The sequence below is a fragment of the Dipteris shenzhenensis genome, chromosome 8 (assembly GCF_047967505.1).
Source record: "Dipteris shenzhenensis isolate YYH24624 ecotype China chromosome 8, Dip_SZ_1.0, whole genome shotgun sequence".
Lineage (NCBI taxonomy): Eukaryota > Viridiplantae > Streptophyta > Polypodiopsida > Gleicheniales > Dipteridaceae > Dipteris > Dipteris shenzhenensis.
This window is the reverse complement of record NC_141603.1, coordinates 1,870,220-1,892,812: the sequence shown is the minus strand read 5'-3', so window position 1 is coordinate 1,892,812 and position 22,593 is coordinate 1,870,220. Positions and strand designations below refer to the sequence as shown.

The 22,593-nt window shown below is 44.4% G+C and overlaps 1 protein-coding gene across 3 annotated transcripts in view; it reads right to left on the bottom strand.

Annotated features, from left to right (window-relative positions):
• The window catches only part of LOC147898944 (3-hydroxyisobutyryl-CoA hydrolase-like protein 3, mitochondrial), a 61,085-nt gene extending 38,749 nt beyond the window's left edge, over nucleotides 1–22,336 (bottom strand). The window contains exons 1-5 of one of the 3 annotated variants that reach the window (XM_087377988.1): nucleotides 22,187–22,336; nucleotides 21,912–22,013; nucleotides 21,525–21,589; nucleotides 21,192–21,326; nucleotides 20,989–21,085 (exon numbers count right to left, since the gene is read on the bottom strand). In XM_087377988.1, coding sequence (XP_087234114.1) covers nucleotides 20,989–21,085; nucleotides 21,192–21,326; nucleotides 21,525–21,589; nucleotides 21,912–22,013; nucleotides 22,187–22,289 — 502 coding nt within the window. In that variant the 5' untranslated portion in view covers nucleotides 22,290–22,336. Of the gene's footprint in view, nucleotides 1–20,988; nucleotides 21,086–21,191; nucleotides 21,327–21,524; nucleotides 21,590–21,727; nucleotides 21,793–21,911; nucleotides 22,014–22,186 lie in introns of those variants that run through there. The other 2 variants (XM_087377987.1, XM_087377989.1) reach the window with 2 other exon arrangements.
• Nucleotides 22,337–22,593: the final 257 nt, after the last annotated feature.

The window sequence follows — 22,593 nt, the reverse complement described above, 5'->3', positions numbered from 1 at the left end:
TATGGGTTTCTCATGTCCAGGGTGGGCAGCCATCTCCATCACATGTAGCTGCTGCCTTTTCTGGTATTAGCGACTTCTACCACTCAATTGCTAGTACCAGGAGACGAGATATTCTCAAACGTGAGATTGGTGTTCGCCAGCAGTTGGTAGCTTTGCAGAGGGAAGAGCAGAAATGGCCTTCATATGCTTGGATTCACGAGCGCCTTGCTGCAACAAGGGCTCATCAGCAGACATTACTTGATCAGAGAGTAGAGTATGCCTTTCATGCATGGGAGTCCTTCTGGATTCATATGGGTGGCAGAGTCAATAAACACTTTTTCTCTACTCTTGGCCCTAGACATAGTAGAGAGAGCTTATTGACTCACATGGGGTTTTACAGATAGATCTAGATGACGTCATGCGCATAGCTTCAGATTTTTATGCCACCCTTCTTACTGCAGATCCTGACACACAGGATAGAGAGGATGCTAGACAAGTTATTTGGCAGAGCATCCCTTTGTTGGTCAAACCGGATATGCATGTTTTGCTTGATGCACCTTTCACCAACATAGAGTTCAGGACTGCACTTTTAGACCTTCACAAGGGCAAGTGCCCAGGTTTAGATGGCCTCACCCCTTCTTTCTTCATTGCATTTTGGGATATGATTGGAGACTACATTACATCGGCCCTGCAGGGCATTTGGGACTTAAGCGAGATGCCCGGGTCACTTACGGAGGATCTCATCCACCTTATCCCGAAAGAAGGTTGTAGAAATTTAGTGTCCCAATGGAGGCCTATCACACTTTTGGGGGCATGTTACAAGATTCTGGCCAAAGCCATCAGCCTCTGATTGCAGCCCCTTCTCCCAGATCTTATTCATGACACTCAAACGGGATTTGTGCATGGCAGAAGCATTTTTTATGCCATTTTCTTCTTTTGGGAAGCTTCAAAGTGGGCCACGCAGAGTGGCCAGAATCTAGCCAGTCTACTCTTGGATTTTGAGAAAGCTTATGATAGAGTAGATTGGGGGTTTTGGGAGGGCACCCTTCTACGTTTTGGCTTTACAAATGCTTGGATCAGAGGTGTTTTCTCTTTGTACAGATCAGCCCACATCCAAGTACTTATTGATGGGGTAAGGGGTGAGAGATTTCAGATTTCCGGATCAGTCCGTCAAGGATGCCCCCTCGCTCCTTTTCTTTTTTTGTTCGTAGTTGAAGCAATGAGTATCTATATTAGACCTCAAGCTGACATTTTTGGGCTGAGACTTCCCATCAGAAGGAAAGAGGAGCTACTTGACAGTGAGTTGGCAAATGACACATCAATTTACTTGGATACCACACCATAGACGCTCAATTCTTTCAGGACAGCATTGGATTTATTTTGCTTGGCGGCAGGGGCGGGGGCGCAAATAAATTGGCATAAATTCAATGGCTTTTGGATCAGTGACAAGGACACTCTAGATTGGGGGCTTGACATAGGATTCACTTGGGTTCACAGGGGTGTACCAGTCAGGTATTTGGGCTGCCAGGTCGGCTTGGGTATTTCTTCCACGTAGCAGTTTGCTCCCGTGTTGGAGAGCATCAGAAGGAGGAAGCTTTTTGGAGCTCAGCCAAGCTAAATCTTGCCTCTAGAGTTGTGGTGGTCAACGAGGTCCTCTTGGCCACGGCCTGGTTGGTTTGTTCATGCTAGGGCCATTCTAGGGATTGCATCATTCAACTCAGGACACCAATCAGAAATTTTCTTTGGAGTGGGCTTGATGGCACAGCACATGCTTTAGCCAGGGTGGCTTGGGAGACCCTCATCCTCCCTACACAGGAAGGGGGTCTCAATATTATTGATCCAGATTTACAGTGCAGAGCTTTACTCTGCAAGATGGTGGTGCGGGAACTTATGCCAGGGCAGGAGCCGTGGAAGGCATTTTTTATTAGCAGCATACAAATGTGCACACCTTCTTCAGGAGGAGACTGGATGGGGAGTATTAGGTGGATTTTCACCGCAGCACACCTCAGGTCTCCTTCGTCCCCTCTCATGGTTGCCATCCTGAAAGCATGGACCAGTTTCAAGAGCACTCTTTAGAGGATTCCCCCTTCCTCTTGTGAAGAGATTGATAGGCAACCGATCATGTGGAATGACAGTATATTGGATGATCTTGGCAGACCACTTGGTGCTTCACTCTACATGCAGTGGTCTAGATGGGAGAGGGGACCCGCCTCATCATTGAGGTCATGGAAAGCTTTTCGAAGGCTTCCAGAGGAGACCAAATCTTAGTTGACGGGACATCTCAGAGGGAGTGTAGGGAGGATCTTGCAGATTGAGGCAGCCCTTCCAACGGATTGGGTAGACACAGATGATATGCCACTCACTTGCTCCACTTGGGCAAGTGCTTTTACGAGAGGGGGTGTTCCTCTTCAGGTTTTGTCCTTTCGAGATGCACATGAGGATGCCTTGGTTTTTGGTGTGCATGATGGTGGCAGATTATTCAAGTCCACAGAGGACATCTTGCTTGAGTCTGTTTTTCAGCCCATCAAGGTTGTAGGTCTTCTGGTACAGGGATCAAATTCAAAGTGGTTCCTTGACCCAGACCCCCGGCTTCTCTCCACCGGATCTTAGAGACTTTGGCTCTACGAGAGAGTTCCCATTAGGTATTTGCAATGGGACCCTAGAGAGTGGGAGTGGATTGACGTAGGCATCGAGAGAAGAGCATCCCCTTCTTTCACTACACGGTCAGTAATGCTAAGAAATTCCAGCTCCGTAGTGAGGTTGGAGACCTTCCAAAGTTTCTCATTGGGAGGCATTTGATATCACTGTGGATTTGCAGAGGTGCTTCTGGAAGAGACTCTGGAAATCCCACAGGAATAGAAAGATCACTCTTTTCTTTTGGCTTTCTATCCATGGTGGGATTGCAGTGAACCTTTGGAGATCCAGATTCGGAGCCGACCCTACTTGCCCTCATTGCCTCTTTGCTTTGGAGACGATTCAGCATTGCTTATGGGATTGCAGGTAGGTGAGGATGATTTGGATGGGGGTAGCCAGAATTTTCAGTCACTTTGCCCACTCCCCATTCTTCATGACATGGGGCTTAGTGGCTTGGCTTTCTCTTATGGGGCCTCAGGTCTTCTATGAGAGACTTGACTCTTCTCGGGCCATTTCGGTTCGACGTCATCAGGTTAAGTGGTACCACACCTTCCTTTTGCAACTGTACATGCCTCTGTGGATACCTCTTGGGAGATTTTGACGAGCATAGCAGCCTGGCATATCTGGAGAGCCAGATGCACAGAGGCATTGGAGGAAACTCAGATTCATCCCTCATACACATTGGCTAGTATCTGGACAGACACCATACATACCTTGATGGCCGTATGGACGAGTATGCAGGAAGACTCCCGTGCAGCCTCAACTAGGAGGGCTTCCTTCTTCAGGGAATGGAAGGATTCTCCTTTCTTCTACAGGGTTGAGGTGACACTTTCAGCCTCAGCCTTGGTTGTTTTCCACCTCATTTTGAGGGGGTTTATTTATCCTCATGGTTTCATGATGTATTCCGCTTTGAGCTTGCTCTTGTGGGTTTTTTCTCTTAATAGAAGTCTCTTTCTTGCCCAAAAAAAAAAAAGTGCAGGCATCATCACGCTTGAGGTTCACATAATCGGAGAAGGGCATCTCAAGTTTGATGGCCTCGAGTAGGACCTTGTATGGACGCAAAGCCAACACGTCATCAAAAGTGGCTTGTTGCCCACCACCAACCCCCTGCTGCGTAGAAGTTGTTGCCATCTGATGCACTAGCTACGTCTGGCTATTTGTACTTGCTAGTAGAGCGATAGGTGCATGAACCCCGGGCTGGGTCTCTCTGCCAAATGCATCTCTCCGAAATGATGGCATACCAAAGGACTGAGAAGAGGACTGACCTCTCTCCCAAGGGTGTGGGCTGCCATATAAACCCAAGCCCGCTCTAGGCATACTAGTTGGTGCGGTGAAAGGAGCACTAGCCGGATGCACACCAACGGGTCAGCCCAAAAGAGACGGCTCAGCCTGCATAGATGCAAAAAGCTGAGAGCCAAAAGATGGCCTGACATCCTCCAAGAAGGTGCTATGTGGCACAGAAAATGCATCATCTAAGTCCAGATAATCCCCAAGCTGGGTACACGCAATGGTCCAGAAGACTGATGCTCATAGGCACAATGGGCATCTGCCATAAAACCTCTGAGTGGAGCAGACAAAACATCCTGACTATCTAAATGGTCCCCGTGCTAGGGTGCGGCCTGCTTACCCTTATCCTGCATAGCAATGGCAAATGTGATCGACTAACCAATCTGTTGTCCCCTCTGGACAAGAGCCATATCCTACATAGCCATGGCAGTGGTAAGCTACTGGCTGAACTCCTGTCCTATCTGGTGGAAAGCACCCTCGAGCATAGAGGAAAGGACATCCAGAAACTGCGTCTGCATTGCCTGCACTTCTCGAGATGCAGGAGAGAGACGCTGAGTGGAAGGAACCTCTGCACCACCAGTGGATGCAACCATTGTGGCAGGCACTTGCTCATACTGAGCAGTCTCATCAATGTCATGCAATATATCACGAGGGGCACGCTTCGGTGCCATGGTGACTTGCCCTGGAGAGAGGAGCTCAAATGTAGGCAAGGAGAAATGGATAGCAAAACCCTACGTAATATGAGCACCTAAGATAGTGTGTGGAAAAACACGAAATGTCGATGGAGAGGCTCATAAGAAAGGTCGTCGAAGAAGCTTTGAAATGGAGCTTGATTGAGCCAAAATAGGGTTGTGGAGAGCTCCTAAAACAGGCTGAAAATTTTTGAGTTTTTTTCTTTCTTTTTGGGGGGGGGGAGGGGAGTCCCTATGTCACCTAGTACAGTTAGTACACTAACCTAGGACTCCTAAGACACTTAGGACTCTAAGTTGGTTTAATCTAACCTAACTACCACTTGGACTAACCCTAGTTAGCTTAACCCCTACTAACCTAACCAACCCCAACTAACTAGACCTAACTGACTAACCCAAACCTAACCCAATCCACTAACCTAGCCAACCTAAACCCCAACTAGCCTAAACCTTAGCAATTGCTAAGGTCTCCAGTAGCGCAACGCCGACGAAAGGGGCGGCGTCAACGAGCACGGCTTGGGCGGAGAAGGCGTGGGCGAAGCGGGAAGGCACGGCGACAGGATGGCGACGGGTTGGAGAGGTACTGTTTTGACTATGGTGGCAACGGGTTGAGTGATGACGACGGGTGCAGGAATTGGCATAGTTGTTCGTCGACACAATGAAACTGGTCGGGTACCGGTTCAGTCGACGAGACTATAGGGCTGTTGTGGTTCAGTCGACGGGACTGGACAGCCAGGAGGTTCTTCAAAGCAGCCCGGAGGTTCTTCGAGGCAACGGACCAAGGTGCGCCAGGGCTAGGCGGTCCTTCAAAGCAGCCCAGAGGTTCTTCGAGGCAACGGACCAAGGTGCGCCAAGGCTAGGCGGTCCTTCAAAGCAGCCCGGAGGTTCTTCGAGGCAACGGACCAAGGTGCGCCAGGGCTAGGCGGTCAAGTAAGGCTTGGCAAGTTCATCCCTTCGTAAGCAGCAGTATCTTTGGCGCAAGTGTCTCTCTTTGTAGTCAGCTGGTTCGTCAGGGCGGTAGATGCAACATAAGCCTCCACGCAAGTGTTACCCCTAGGAAACACTGTTGGTCCCAAAGTGTGCCAGATTACGCCTCGAAGTGAAGGTGAGGGGGGGGGGAGCAAAAGGTGCCAGAGTCGGAGCTCTAATACCAATGTAGAGAAGGGGGAAGGGGCAGATTTGGAGATGGGGAGAGAATAGCAAAAGGAAGGGAAGAGAAGAGAGGAGAAGGGGAAGGAGAGAGGAAATGAGAGAAGGATGAGGGGATAAAGAGATAGAGAGAGGGAGGAGAGAGATAGTGTGAGCGTAGGCAGCAGGTAGCAGGAAGGAGGAGGGAGAGTAGATAGGATTAGATGTCACATCAAAAGGTATCATACAAATCATAAGGGGCTGACTTATATAGTCCCCCTTCTTAATCCTATCTTACCACCGATTTCCCTTCTTTTTCCCCACCTATTTCCCACCTTCATTACAAAATCTACCAGAAATAAATAAGCATAGGAAAACGCCAGCGAATCTCTATGCCCTTGGATAAAGTCCACTTGAATATATATCAGGACGAATCCAGAAACATGACCACAAACTCATCCTCTAAAAACAAAATAAACAGTGCAGTTTCAGCCTCATGACAGTCCCCCACAAGGTTGAAACCATCACACAAAGCAGGGTCTACGTACCATGACATCGCCACAGACATCTGCAGCACAGGATCAGCAGTGGCAAACAGTGGGTCTAGCCAATAGTCTAGACATATGCACTCACGCATACACACACAGGCACCCATTTATATGAGGTATTCATACTAAGTTTCTATCAAACTCATAAGATGAAGGGCAGACTCAACCTTAACAAAGGCTAGCACTGAAGGATAAGGCTAATCACACATTCAGCATTCTCTCCATCCAGGCTACAACTCCCTATAGTGATGAGAGTATGAGTATTTGTCTCTCCCTGATGAGCTTTTCTAAGCTAAAAAGTTCACCTATTTCAATTCAAGCAAAATCAATTGAGTATTAGCCAAAAAGAACTTCATACTGCAGTTGAAAAATCATTGTATCAAAGTGACATTTCTGAATATCTTTATATATATGTGTATATATCTGCATGTGTATAGGGACCTGACCAAAAAGTGTTGGTACTCAGAGTCTTTGTACTAAGATACGGAATTACAAGGTCTCTGGATAAGACTTTAGCATGGAAAGAGATATTGATGTGCTATTGAAGCATGCAGGTAACATAGCCCAAACAACTTATATCAGTACATAAGACAATTCTTGGCAGAGATGTGTTTCTAGCATGGCAACATAGAAACGTGCTGATGATGTAGCCCCAAGCAATATATGTCCAGTTTTAAAAAAACAGACTACATCAAAGGGAGAGGACTATCAAAAAGGACTGTTAATGGTAGTACCACTCTTTCTTTTGTTTTTGTTTTTTTTTCCTACAAAAAAGAACCTTCTTATAGGGCCTCTGAAGACCTCGGGTACCTTGCTTCTAGATCAAGCGCAAGGCGTAAATGATGTCAAGCCAAATGGCGGCAAGGCAAACAGCATGTCAAATCCAAGGATAATATCATAACGACATTGAGAATGCGCTGGGAAATTGGACAAAAAAAGTTTCAGAAATAGGGTTAATACCCTATTGTTGGCCCCCACCTGAGAATGCATCAGGGCTTGACCTAGATTCAGGCTTTGAGGATTGGTGCACATGCTCTCATGGGCTGTCCCTTATGGCCGCCTATTAAGTGGTAGCCAATGCCAGTACATACCTGCTTTATCAGTGTTGGAAAACTCCCCCTCAAAGGGCCCCGATAAGGCAGTCCTACCACTGACTGCTGAGCCCTAACATGGCCAGCACTTCGGTCCCTAGTAGCCTAAATGGGGGCTGCACAAGACCAAACTAGGAGACTGGAAAACAGTGTTACAGAAATTATATTTCTGATATATCTTGCTTAGGACATTATTATTTTAGTCAAGTGTGACTATGGCAAAGTACTCCATAGAAGTGGACCGGACGAGGCGGGGGTCCTAGTGGATACTTTGTGTGGTTAGTTGGGGACGTCTAGCTAGCTTGTGTTTTGCCATGCTAGATGATCGGGATTGTGGGTGATTCCATGTTAATACTAATGTCACTAGTGTTATTAGTGTTGTGCTTGATTATTGTGATTTGAGCACAGTTATGTTGGGATCGGTTGATTCGTTGATTCGTTCAATCGATTGTTAATAACTAATGTAATTGGCGGCTTGAGTACAGGTGATGGAACTCACAGCGAGGATTGGAGTTAGTGTGTGGGTACCGATCGAGGTGTCGCACAGTGCATCATTCATGGCCATGGGCCAATTTTGTATTTCTTTATCATTGCAAGTTTGAGCAATACATATTTTGGAGTGGACATAATTCAATTTTGGGCCCAAAGATGGCTATGTAAACTTTAAAGCAAATCCCTCATTTTGGAAGAGAGGGATAATTTTGACTCCTTGTGCTTTTATGAAATATCATAAATACTCTAGATGAGGAAACATGAGCCACTCATCTAAGGGGGGGAGATTGTACCCAATCTGCTGTTGCTTTCGTGGTGTGATTCGTGTTCTTCTTCTCCAATTGATTAAGTGGTGAATTTTTTGTGGAAGAGTCTACTTTTGGTTTCAGTGGTATCAGAGCTATGGTCACGCTCTTGTGAAAGAAGAAAAGAAAATTGAGTTAAAATCCCTTGTGAGAGAAGAAGCTGTTCTGAAGGTATTGTGGTCTACCTTGGTACAAAGGACATCAAGAAGGTTTCAAAGGAGCGCTCACCTTTTCGAGCAATAGCCCATAGGGGGCCACAGGGTCATGTTTTGCCAAGAGGTGGAAGGTGGGCCAGTCTACAGAGTCTTCTTTCTGTCGCGCGCGCCATGCAGTGCATAGTGTCCAAGTCTCCAAGAGAGAGTTGACTGTTGTACGCGCTATCGGCCGTGCTATTTTACTCTAGGAACTACAGGCTTTAGCGCCTCGACTAGCTCTCTCCTCTGGAGTCTGCACTGCGCGCCCGTCGTTCTGCACGCACTGCAGCTTGCCTGTCAACAGCCGCGCTTTCAGTTCGTGTGCCCATTAAGATCCCTTGGCTGTCGTGCCTCCACGGACTACTCACAGCTGTAGATCACACCGCAAGCAGCCCACTTTCGCCTTGCCACGGCCTCACAAATTTCGAAGCAGCCTCTCACATCTGGGGCCTGCAAGTCCACGTGCCTGCCTACAACCACCTGTTGATCCTGCTCATCAAAGCGGACCCAAATCATTATTGCAGGTCTTGTCGTCAGCACACTCAGCCTCTGACCACGCGCAAGTGACCATCACTATCAGGCTCTGCGGGTCTTTCTGCTACTCTCGCAAAGTCAAGACACGACAGCAAGCCTACCCGTACAAATGGAATCAAGTCAAAGGTTCTTTGACTGTTGACAATTAAACAGCGTGGTCAAGGTATAAGGCTCAAAGGCCTCTATTTAAAAAAAAAAGATAGAGAGAAAAAGGGGGGGGGGGGGAAAGGTTATACCTCTCTTAAGGGATCCAAAAGTTCACAAAAAGATCCTTAAAAGGAAAAATTTTAAAAGGGAACATTTCAGCAATCTGCAACACAAAGTGCAAGCCCACTCCACCGACCAGCAAAGGCGAACAAATAAACAAAAAAAAAAGAGAGCACAAAGCAAAATCTGAGGAAGCTTGAATCAATAAGGCGATTTGGAACCACGAAATCACCGTGCAATTAATTGGAGAGCAGTTGAGCACAAAGATGACTTTAAGCGACATCATCGATCACATATCTCCCACTCTAGTCTTTTCAACGTCCGATCAAAGAGCGAGATAAGTGATCTCTTTTGCTTTATATTTCATACACTTAGTATCATCCGCCATCCGTCTCTTATCTTACACTCAAAATCACACTTCTTCCGTTTAATTTCTCATACACTTAGTATCCTTATTTCCCTCCGCTCCGCTTTATTTGTGCTTATCGCATTATCATGGCGAAGCAACCACAACTACCCACGCTTCAAGAGCAATTAGATGCACTTCAGGCACAGTTGGCCGATGACCGTGAGCATAGGGAGAGATTGGAAAAGCAAATCAATGGTAAGAAAAGAAAGAGGCATTCATGTGACGATGAGTCATCTGACGATGATTCCGAAGATAATCCTATTATCAGGACAGTCAAAGTCACAGTAAGAGCACAGAATTCAAGAAAGGGAAGTAACATAAGTAGAAAAGCTTTCTCATTTCAAAATTTCGATGGAAAGAAAGATACACGCACTGTCTTGTCTTGGATCAGTCAGCTAAATGATTATTTTTCAGGGGAGAAATTCTATGAAAAAGATAAGATTAAATGTGTTGCAAATCATTTAGTTGAGAGTGCTGCACTTTGGTGGAACATCATTAAGCACAGTAATAGGCAACTAAAATCTTGAAAGTCTTTTCAATAGCTCATCAAGAGAGATTTCCTTCCCTCACACTTCAAAGCAAAAACCAGACAACAATGGGATACTTTCAGGCAATTCAATAAAGAAATGATCTCCACATGCACTGATAGGTTTTGGCAAACGTTGATCTAATTACAGTTCTTAGAGAAAGTGAGTGAGCGAGATCAACGAAGAAAGTATGTAGCAGGTCTAAAATCTAAGTTGAGAGCCGAGATTAACATGTTTCATCCTCGCTCACTGAAATCTGTGATTTCTATTGCAATGAATTGTGAGAGAAAGAATGGAATCCCGAAGGAAGGGAAAGATTTGGAACAGCCTTTACCCTTCCATGAGAAAATGAGGTTTGATAAAAAGCTCTTTCTTAAATCTAAATCTGGTTTTGTTCTACAAAAGACAGATTCTTCTTCAAAGCCGAACGGTGAAAATTTTCCGAAGAAAGAAATAAGGTGTTTCAGGTACAACAAGGTGGGACATATAGCAACTGAATGTCCCGAAAGAAAGAAGACCCCGATGGCAAAAGTGCACATAATCAAGAACAAAGCAGCCAAGCAAGAGGGAGGTAAGTATATTATCATGCTCTTTTGAAAATGAAAGGTTTCATTAATGGTAAAGAGGTTGTTATTCTACATGACGATGGTAGTACACATGATTTCATTTCGGAAAGAGCCTTAGCAAAGCTAAATCTAGAGTCATTCCCATCTAACTATAAAGTCAAAGCTGCTTTTACCAAGACAAGTTGATATCATCTTAGGAATGCCATGGAGACATCAATATAATCCTAAGATAGATTATGATTCACATCAGATGTAGATTGAGAAGGACAAACAAGAAATATGTCTGAAAAGTTCTATGAAACCTGAGATCACTCCTTTACTCAATCATACACAAGCCAAGAGAGCAATTAGGAAACGTGAGAAGACATATCTGATTTTGGTGAATACGGTAACGGCTACTCAACCAAACACTAAGCCTACACACCAAAGGTTTCTTTATCAATTTTCTGATTATTTCTTAGAGGATTTACCGCTTGGATTACCCTGTTCTCGACCTGAAGATCATAGGATAGAAATCCTACCAGGCATACTCCACCTTGCAAAGCTCCTTATAGAGGCAACGAACTAGAGCAAAAGGAAATTCAAAAGGAAGTGGAGGAATTGATAGAGAGAGGATTCATAAGACCCAGTAGTTCTCCTCATGGAGCACCTATCTTATTAGTCAAAAAGAAGAATGAAACCTATCGAATGTGCATAGACTAGGATAGATCTCAAATCCGGCTATCATCAAGTTCATATGGTAGAAGAGGATATATACAAGACTACCTTTAGAACTCAAACAGCACATTATGAATTCCTAGTTATGCCTTTGGACTAACTAATGCTCCAGCTACTTTCAGTAGAATGATGAATCAAATCTTTCTTAAACACCAAGATTGTGTGGTAGTATTTTTCAATGATATTATGGTGTTTAGCAAAGACATTGAGAAGCATAAGGAAAATCTAAAGCTAGTCTTTTCACTCTTGAAAGAAAATCAATTATACATAAATCCTGAAAAGAGTAGTTTCTTTCAAGATCAAATAGAGTATTTGGGTCACATAGTATCCGCCGATGGGATTCGAGTAGATCCAAAGAAAATTGAATGCATAGTCACATGGCCTAAACCCCAAGATATACACGAATTAAGATCATTCTTGGGATTGTGTAGCTTTTATAGAAAGTTTTTCAAGAATTTCGCATACATTGCACATCCATTGAAAGACCTTCTTAGAAAAGCTAAGCATTTCTTATGGACCGAGCGTCAACATAAATCTTTTGCAACTTTGAAAGAAGCTCTCACGCAAGCTCCTGTGTTGCAACTACCTCATCTCTCTAAACCATTTTTTGTAGTAGTGGATATGGAATTGGAGCCGTGCTTATGCAAGATGGACATCCTATAGCATATGAGAGCCGAAAATTAAAACCAACGGAATGCATTATCGTACATATGATAAAGAACTAGCCGCTGTTGTGCATGTAGTGGATATGGAATTGGAGCCGTGCTTATGCAAGATGGACATCCTATAGCATATGAGAGCCGAAAATTAAAACCAACGGAATGCAATTATCGTACATATGATAAAGAACTAACCGCTGTTGTGCATGTCCTACGAATGTGGAAACATTATTTGATGGGAGCTGAATTTCTTATCAAGACCGATCAACAAAGTATCAAGCATTTGTTGACTCAGCCACTGATATCCGATAGACACATCAAGTGGGCATCATTTATATAGAGTTTTCAACCCATGATTCAATATAATTCTGGAAAAGAAAATGTAGTTGTTGATGCTCTTAGCAGAAATCCAAGTATTAATCACATCACTGCTGTAGAGACTCAGCCTTTCGAAGATATGAAGAATTCTTATCAAGAAGATTCAAACTTTTCTGATATGGAACAAATTACAGAATAATAATTAGAATCCTATTTTGGATTATTCATGCAATGATGGATACCTCTTTTATCAAAAGAAATTATGCATCACTCGACCCTTTAGACAAATTGTAATGGAAAAAATGCCCCAACCACCATATATGGGACATAGGGAAGTGACTGTCACTTTACAAGTGATAGCAAGAGAATTTCATTGGCCTACTATAAGAAAATATGTGGTTGAGTCTGTAGCCGAATGTATCACTTGTCAGAAGTTCAAGAGTTATAAAGAAAAGACCCCTGGATGGCTAATGCCTTTGCCTATTCCTACGCTACCTTAGAAACAAATATCCATGGATTTCATAACAGGTTTTCCTACGACAACGAATCAAAATGATATGATATAAACGATAGTAGATCACTTTAGTAAGCAAGCTTATTTCATCCCATGCAAGAAAACTTTAACAGCTCAACAAGCTGCACATATATTCATCAAGCATATCTTTGTTCATCATGGCTTGCCAGAGATTATAGTGTCTTATCGAGATTCGAAGTTTTGCAGTAATTTTTGGACTGCATTATTTCATAATCTAGGCACTAAGTTAGATTTCTCATCAGTTTTTCATCTAGAATCGAATGGACAAACTATTCTGGTCACAAATAGTACTATTCTGGACATGTTAAGAGCTTATGTGTGAAGTCAACCGAAGACTTGGGACAAATATCTTCACCTCTTACAGTTTGCTTATAATAATACTCCTCATTATGCAACTGGAAGAGCACCCTTTGAGATCATCTATGGGAAAGTTGTACCTATTCCTATCACACGATTGGCCCATAGAGTGGAGGCAGCAGATGCATTTACCCATGACTATTCTCAAAGAGGTTCGAGAAGCCATTGCAATCGCTCAAGAGAAGTACACAAAACAAGCTAATAAGAAACGAAAACACATGCTCTTGATTACTGGCCATTTCTCAATGCTCTTTAAATCTTCTTTTCTCAATCTGAAAAAGTACATAATCACCTTCTTTGTCCCCTCGTTTTTATGGACCTTTCAAGGTGATTCAGAAAATCAATGATCTAGCTTATAAGCCTCTTAAAGCCCTTCAAGGGACCTTTACCTATACATCATCTTTATGAAGAGACTCCATTGATTGTTGATGAAAAAGAAATACTAGAACCTGAATGCATTATTGATCATTAACAAACCTCGACTTGAAAAGGAAATGTCTATACTAAATATTTGCTCAAATTTAAGAATCATCTGAGACATGATGCTCAGTGGAATCCTGGGCAGTTCTTTCGACCTTTTTCAGACCTCATCAGTTCCTATAATCAAACACGCAACTGAGGTCACTTACAATCCAAGCAAGGGGAATGTTACGGAAATTATATTTCTGATATATCTTGCTTAGGACATTATTATTTTAGTCAAGTGTGACTATGGTAAAGTACTCCATAAGAGCGCACCAAACGCGGCGGGGTTCCTAGTGGATACTTTCTGTGGTTAGTTAGGGACGCCTCGCTGTGTTTTGCCATGCTAGATGATCGGTATTGTGGGTGATTCCATGTTAATACTGATGTCGCTAGTGTTATTGGTGTTGTGCTTGATTATTGTGCTTTAAGCACGGTTATGTTGGGATCGGTTGATTTGTTGATTCGTTCAATTGATTGTTAATAACTAATGTAATTGGTGGCTTGAGTACAGGTGATGGAACTCACTGCGAGGATTGGAGTTAGTGTGAGGGTACCGATCAAGGTGTCGCACAATGCATCATTTATGGCCATGGGCCAATTTTGTATTTCTTTATCATTGCAAGTTTAAGCAATATATATTTTGGAGTGGACATAATTCAATTTTGGGCCCAAAGATGGCTATGTAAAGCAAATCCCTTATTTTGGAAGAGAGGGATAATTTTGGCTCCTTGTGCTTTTATGAAATATCATAAATACTCTAGATGAGGAAGCGTGAGCCATTCTGTAGTGAAGGGGGAAGGGACAAATTTGGAGATGGGGAGAGAATAGCAGAAGGAAGGGAGGAGAAGAGAGGAGAGGGGGAACGAGAGAGGAAGAGAGAGAAGGATGAGGGGATAGAGAGAGGAAGAGAGTGTGAGCGTAGGCAATAGGAAGCAAGAAGGAGGAGGGAGAGTAGATAGGATTAGATGTCACATCAAAAAGGTCCGTACAAAGGTGTGGAGGTGGACTTATATAGTCTCCCTCTACTATATCTCCTTTTTGCCCCCCCTCTAGGCCTAAAAATCCCCTAAGCCAAATCAGGCCTAACCCTCACTAACTTGGCCTAATCTTGGCCTTCATTACAACCATCCCCGCTCAATATAATTTTGCCCTCAAAATTGCAAGTGGTGGCTGGAAACAAAGGCTCCTTGCTGCTGCAAAAGGTGAAACATATGCCGAATCAAATGGAAAATTAAGATAGTCCTTGTCCCCATAAGTTGTGGCACCACCCGGGTCATGTAAGTGTTGATCCCACCTAGCATACTTGTCATGAAGAAGCTTCAAAAGCACATACAGATTGGCTCTCCCCAAGACAGCTATTTTGGGGACCTCTCTGTGCCTTGCTGCCCACTTTTCCCCACGTCGGAAGCATTCATTGTTTTGCCATATACCTTGTAAGGCAGCTTTGAGGAGTTGTTGTTGCATTGCATTTTGCAACTGCCCATATGCTAGGAACTGAAAATCATTCTCATTATAGCTGCTGTACTCAGGCTCTAACACTTCCAGCAGTGCTTGTGCTTCCTCAGCATTCCAAGGATTTTCAGTCCTCACCTGTAAGGCCTTCAGCTCTGGGCTGTATCGCTGTAATTTACTTCTAACCATGACACCCACGAGGTCTTTGAAAGCTGCCCATGTGTAGGGCTTCCAAGATGAAGCCCTCAACTTTAACCAAGTGTGGGCATGGTGCATGCCATCATGAGGAACCTTGGCCTCATCATCCATTGGATATAATCTGAAATATCCTTCCACAAAAAGCTGTCCAGGCTGCATTCGAGGTGGTCTAGACTGTATGTAGAGCCTCATGTCTGATTCAGATCGAGACCAAATCCTCTCATAGGCATTGGGCTGAAGCAAAGCTGAAAGATGAGGGCTAGAGGGACATGCTCTCCCAAAAACATCAACATGAGGTTGGGATGTGCCAAATGGCAGCAATGAAGATGGGCCTATATCCCCTGCACATAACTCAAGGATATCACCCCTTGGAAGAGTCGCTAGTGGAAGTCTCTGGCTGAAATTTCCCATGGGTGAGATCATAGTGGGCTGCTCACTAATACGCTTCCCAAAGATGGAAGGATTTGGCTGGTTGTGTACTAAATACTCTACCGCCTGCCCACCCTGCATCTTGTGTGGGGATGCAACAGAATCCACATGCATGAGTAACTGCGTGCTCTACGAACAAGGATGTAGCATCATCGTGTTGTATGAGATCACCCTTCTCAAAAAGAAGCTGATTGCCTTTGTCGTGTACGATACCCAACTTGTATTGTGGCAAGTTTGCCTCACCCCTAACTGTAGCTCTACCTTGGTCTCCTTCCATCGCACTTCCATGTGCATCTTTTCCATCATCTAACAAATCTGCATTATCATGCTGCTGTGCACCCATGTACTGTTGGAAACAGTAGCTGTTTAGACCAACATGGTTGTGCAAGGGTTGCTTGCCATCGTACACCTTCTCAAAAGTGTCATAACAGGCATCTTCCTTCTGCTGTCCATTGCTATAACAGCCATCTTCTTTGTGCTGTCCATCGTCTTCATAATTTGGGCTGTCATTTCGAGGTTGTACCATGTACTTGCAGCTTTTGTCTTTCCTACTAGTCATGAACGTATGCCATCTGGTAGTATCCCAGAAATCTGCATGCTTGGCCTGGTTTCCATTCCTACTATTAAGTTCAGTCCGAGATGAATGCATCTCTATTGTGTGCTTCATAAACATGTCATTTAAGTTGAGCAGCTCAAGTTTTGATTGCCCTTCGTAAACTTTGTTGTCAACTTTTGAAAGTGCCAATACATGGCAGCAATATTTATGACATGCTGCCCTTGCATTTACAGCACTCATGCGAAATACCTTCATTCCCATTATGGCTGCTAAGTATTGGAGGCAAAACTCCTAGGTATACTCATTTAGTGAGCAATAGTGAAGGGCATTATTCATGTGGCTATCTTTCCCACTGTACTGCTCCTGAATGTGTGGTGATGCAGCTTCAGGGATTAAACTGTCATGCATACCTTGCTCTTGCTGCACAATCTACTTCTTAGTAGATTTGCTTTGGCATCCTTTGTTATCATCACCGCGGTCTTCAATATTTTCTTCCTTAATGGAGACCATACAACACTGGATACTCACCTCCTCCTCAAAAGCTTTGTCCTCAAACTTTGCATGCCTAGACATGTCAAGTGCAAGTGCATCCACATCCTTACCTTGCTGGTCAACATCCGCATCTTGATTTCTATCACAGATTGCTCAACATTGCTTTTCTCATCATCTGTCTTTTCAACCATTTGGCCTGCTTCATTGTCACTGTTATGTAGGCTTCTGCCATCACCATGCATACATGTATTCCTTCCATTGGTATGCTGAACTGCTAGGGCATCGTCTAGAGCAATGTAGCGGTCCTGCAAACTGATGTAACTTCCCCCTTGCTGTCCATATTTGTTTCTATCATGTGGGCTGCTCTTTTTATCTGAGCGGCTATCCCCAAAAAATCCATTTGTATTTGCAGCTGTAATCGCCTTGAAATAATTAGATTTGTGTCCTGCATACAAAGACATGTTCACTGGCTTTGAAGCATGATTTGGCTGTGTACTAGTGGGAGGCATAGGATAACTTGGCTGCATTGGCTGCCTTACCCACATTTGCACATGTGCATTCTCCTCAAATGTTGAGTGGCTATTTTTATCGCCCTGCTTAGCATGTGTCATCACCCCTCTAGTAATCATAGCTCCAAAAACAGGTGGCTTCACTATGGCATTCGTATCTCCACATTTAGCATGGAATGATCCTAGGAATGACATCTTCGTCGGTTCTAACAGCTGAATGTGTAATGTACAGCCACCGGTTTCGTGCTTGCAATGCACTAGCATGTGTGGCATAGTGTAGTTCAGCTTGTAGACCACCTGAAATCTTATGCATGGCAATCTTCTCAATAAGCCCACAAGGGGAAAATACTTGATGTACCACATCCAATGTAATAGGGTACAAGAGGTTGTAGATGGTAATAGAAAGAGTTCACTTGGGCAAAAATCCTATTGTGCGTGCAACGTCTGCCATAAAACCTCAGCGTGGTGTAGAGAATGCATTCTGGCTGTCTGATTGCACCCCATGCTGGCGTTTCGGCTGCTTGCCTTTGTCAGGTAATGCATGTGCGACAACCTGGCCAATCTGCTGAGACTGCTGACTAATCATTTGCTGTCCCAACTGCAAAGATGTATCCTGCTGAAACAGGGGTGCCATGGTGAATTGCCACGGGAGAGAGGAAGCTTGACTGTATGGCTTTCCCTGCGAAGAAATTCCGAAACTGATATAGTGTGTAGAACCACGAAAAATGTCAATGGAGAAGCTCGAGAGAAAGGTCGATGAAGAAGCTGCAAAATGTGGCGCAAATAAGCCCGAGCGAGGCTAGGAAAGGCCCCGAAATTGCTGTGAGAAAGAGGCCCTAAACTAAGACTACTAGGACTGTTAGGACACTAACTTAGGCTAACCTAACCCAACCACGTAACCCTAGTTAGCACTACCTTAACCTAGCCTCGGTCCTAATTTAACTCAACCCGAGTTCAATTAACCAAGTAACCTAACTAAGCCTATCTAACCAAACTAACCCCAACTAACCCAAGTTATTGTAACCTGACAATTAATTAATGCAAGAGACTAAGGTTGGTGCAGGTGTGGCCACGGGTGGCGGCGTAGCAACAAGCCGCGCACCGGCGTCGGCGAGGGCGCCGAGCTTGGTGGGGCGGCGTCAAAGTGATGCCAGGGCAGCGGCGTGGTGGAGAGGACGAAAGGCAATGAGCATGCAAAAAATTTGTGACGGAAAGATTGGCGCGGCACGGCATGGCACGGCGAGACGAGCGACGTGATGAGCCACGAATAGTGCGGCGTGAGTGAATCGGTGGCTCACGGAGAGTTTTCTCTGACTACTCCCAGATCAGACAGTTGCTCGCAGACGGTGGAATAGCTCCCAGATCAGACGGCTGTTCACAGATGGGATAAACTCGATTTGCTCACGAAAGCTTGTGCAGGTCGTATTTTGGTGCTGCTATCTGGAATTCCCGGTTGCAAAGAGGCGTGGCAGAAGCCCTTGGCGATACTAGCATCGAATGCTTGCTGGCCTGATTCGTCAATCGCATGCTTGGCGTTACAACCATACCTTGTGCGCTGCACTTTTTGCTCACCAGTCTGTGTTTGCTGGCCTCACTCTTATTGGACAAAACTCTATCCTGCTTGAAAGGTATCAGTGGGCTGTGGCATAGCATCCGGAATTTAGAATAAAGGATGAAGGGGAAGCGAAGGTGCCAGAGATCGGAGCTCTGATACCAATGTAGTGAAGGGGGAAGGGACAGATTTGGAGATGGGGAGAGAATAGCAGAAGGAAGGGAGGAGAAGAGAGGAGAGGGGGAAAGAGAGAGGAAGAGAGAGAAGGATGAGGGGATAGAGAGATAGAGAGGGAGGAGAGAGAGTGTGAGCGTAGGCAGCAGGAAGCAAGAAGGAGGAGGGAGAGTAGATAGGATTAGATGTCACATCAAAAAGGTCCGTACAAAGGTGTGGAGGTGGACTTACATAGTCTCCCTCTACTATATCTCCTTTTTGCCCCCCCTCTAGACCTAAAAATCCCCTAAGCCAAATCAGGCCTAACCCTCACTAACTTGGCCTGATCTTGGCCTTCATTACACACTCATCTAGGGGGGGAGATTGTACCCCGTCTGCTGTTGCTTTCGTGGTGTGATTTGTGTTCTTCTTCTCCAATTGATTAAGTGGTGAATTTTGTGTGGAAGAGTCTACTTTTGGTTTCAAACAGCCACCTACATGTCAGCCCATGGATGAGGGGGGTCAGCCAAGACCTGGTAAGTCTTTGTAGGATGCTAATAAACCTGTTTGTAAGGCTAGTCAGCATATTTAAGGAGGAAGCCAGACAGCTCTCCCTCCCTCCCTGTAAAAGGAGAGCCATGCCCTCACCCATTAAAGCCCTTGAACAGGCATGCAGAAGGAGAAGGAGATTACAGCAGCAGTTTTAAGTACTTTTAAGCCTTCAGTTTTGCAGTCCATCGGCTGTAGACAGGAAGCCGCAATTGGCTGCATGTGTGAGCATCGTTTGTACTTGACGGTCCACATCTGTGAACCTTTATACTATCTGATTTTGGTTATTCTACATTGCTGTGCATTTCCAGATCTGATTTCATTGCATTACGCACCTGTGAGTTGTTAGATTGGAGGGACAAATGAGATCCTTTTACCACCCACCTTTCCACTGCGAGGGTTACATCATCCTCTGACAGGGCATCACAGCCCAAAGATTCTACGCTTGTGGTCTACATCAAATACTGAAGAACCCCTTTGCTTGATGGAAGGAGACTACATTTTCAGGTAAGAGTACAAGAATTCAGTTTGGTAGAGTGTGTTATTTCAGCTACAGTTTCCCTTCATCTCTCCCTTGCAATGGCCTCCTAGACACTATCCCCAACTTTGGTGAATGCAGAAAGTTGGATGGGAAGATATGGCAGGTTGAGTAGTAGGAAGGCAAAGATGGCAAACCACATTCAATAATCGTATGAAACACAGCAGAGTTGGTGCTCCTCATCCAGCCTGCCGAGACAAAACTCCAATGAATGGACCATTCTGAATGAGAAGTTCTCCTATCAGACTATCACCTCCTGAATACAAAAATTGAAGGTACAATACTGTGGTCTACCTACAACAGATGCTGCAACCTCATCCTCCTTCGATCCCTTCCATTCTCTCCTCACCCTTTCCCATTTGCAAGTGTATGTTCCCTCTCCTTCCCTTTCCCTCCCTCACATATAAACCTCAGCTCTGTGTGCCCACCCCCTAATTCCTTCTGGCCAGGAAAATGACCTCAACTCTACCCTCTTCTCTCACTTCATCCAGTTCTAGGCTTCACTATTTTGCATTCCCAATTAAGCTTATGCAACACTCTTACTTGGGCTGCACTGTATGATCTACTGTTTTGCTGTTTGCCTTCATGGCCTGCTCTCAGCAAAGTTTCAGCCGCTATCAAATGTTTACATGAATCCGGGAACATACACAAACACATCCTGTAAAAGAAAAACCAAAGTATTGGCCTTATAACAGTCACCTACAAGGTAAATACCATAAAGTTTACTCATGGCGCGTGGACAACTCACTGATGGCATCCCTACCAACATCATCACTGCCCAACGGTGACATGCTTTATATCTGTTTGCTTGAAGCTTTATTTGCAAGTATTTACTCAGGCAAGTGACAAAATACACAATATTTCCAAATGCAAATATCTCACAATGATTTCATTAAAAAATCAAAGCAAGAAAACCTACCCAAAGCCCCCTCCCCGGGACTTTTGGCTGCTATAGAAGCAAAACCAACATCTGGAAAAAGGCCAATTCCATTCTCGGGCATTGCAAGAACTGTTCGCTGCAATAACGGAAACCAATTGAAGAATCAAACAAGCTAGGGTTACTCATAGAAACTGATGAAAAGGGCAGAAAAAGCCTCAAAAACCACCACAAGCTTGACATACTTCTGTAACAATACGATATCTACCATGGCCTGACAGGCCAATACCGAAACCCATAGTGATGCCATCCATGAATGATATATAAGGCTTCTGGTACCCTGCAATTTTACAAACAAGAGTGTACTCTGCATCGAACACCTACATGCCCACAAAAGCATCAGCAGGATAAAGAAGGCAAACCTGTTGTATTCTACCAATGCTGTTTGGAACAGTCTTTCTACCGTATTGACTTTTCAGTTACATGTATAACACGAAAGTCAGCTAAAGTTGTCATTTACAGGAGAATAAAAAGACAAATGAGAAGCATTGAATGTGACTATCCATGCAAAAAACAACCTTCAATGCAACTGCATGCATTCCAAAACTTTTTGCAGCCGTCTGCATCCACTTCACATCACCACCTGCAGATTTGCACTATACTATTATTCCTAGCCGTGCATATATTTTCTAGTTGACAGGACGACCTACATGCTCCACGACCAATGCAGAATCTACGAATCAGGGACATCGCTGAGCTAAAAGCCTGCTCAAGAAACCACCTTTGACACAAGAGGGGTGTTTATGTCTTCTTGAACAGCAACGGCAAGGCTTTTTATGTCCATTCCTGCATCGATAATGTAGCATGAAATGGACATAGAAATAGAGAACCTGCACTTTTTATGGACAACGTCCAACGTCCATAAAAATGCAAAGTGGAAAAGCGTCAGCAAATAAATGTTGAACCTGCTGAAAACGCTCTTGGTGAGCTGCTTTCCACCAGCACGCTCTTTACTGCTGCATTGATCGCCCACTCGTCCAGGTAGTTTTTGTACGCTAAGTCCATCTCTGCCAATAGAAAATGGACAATTCTTCATACTTGAGCATTCGACGCTGCGGCTATTAAGATGCTACGTGTGCGGGCGACTGGCAATTGCTTAATCAAGTTGGCGTATATTTTTAAGCTACATCATGGATCTTACGAGTCGCTACGCACTGGAGTTGAACATGGGGATTCTTACCAAGATTCATGGCATTGAGAGCCTTAGGCCTGTCTAAAGTTAAGATCGCTAATCCATTGTCTCTCACTAGGCCTCGGACGAGCTGTGGCGTAAGGGTCGCCATTCTCAACAAAGCTGAGAACTAAACTAATGGCCGTTTCTTTTAAACAAGACTTGTATGGAATATACTTTAATTTAATTCATGGTTTGGAAAAAAGGGTATTGGTAAGGGGTAAGGGGTTTAGGGAGGCCATGCAAGAGACACGTGGCCATGCACGTGCCTAATTTGTGTGATGAAGGTGCGTGGAGGCTCTAGAGTATTCCAGTCGTGCGCATTAACAGAGATGAGGAGTTGCGAATCATATATGTGACAACCCACGATGGGTGTGGCGGTATATGTGACGATGTGGTGTTTGGCGTTGCGACGA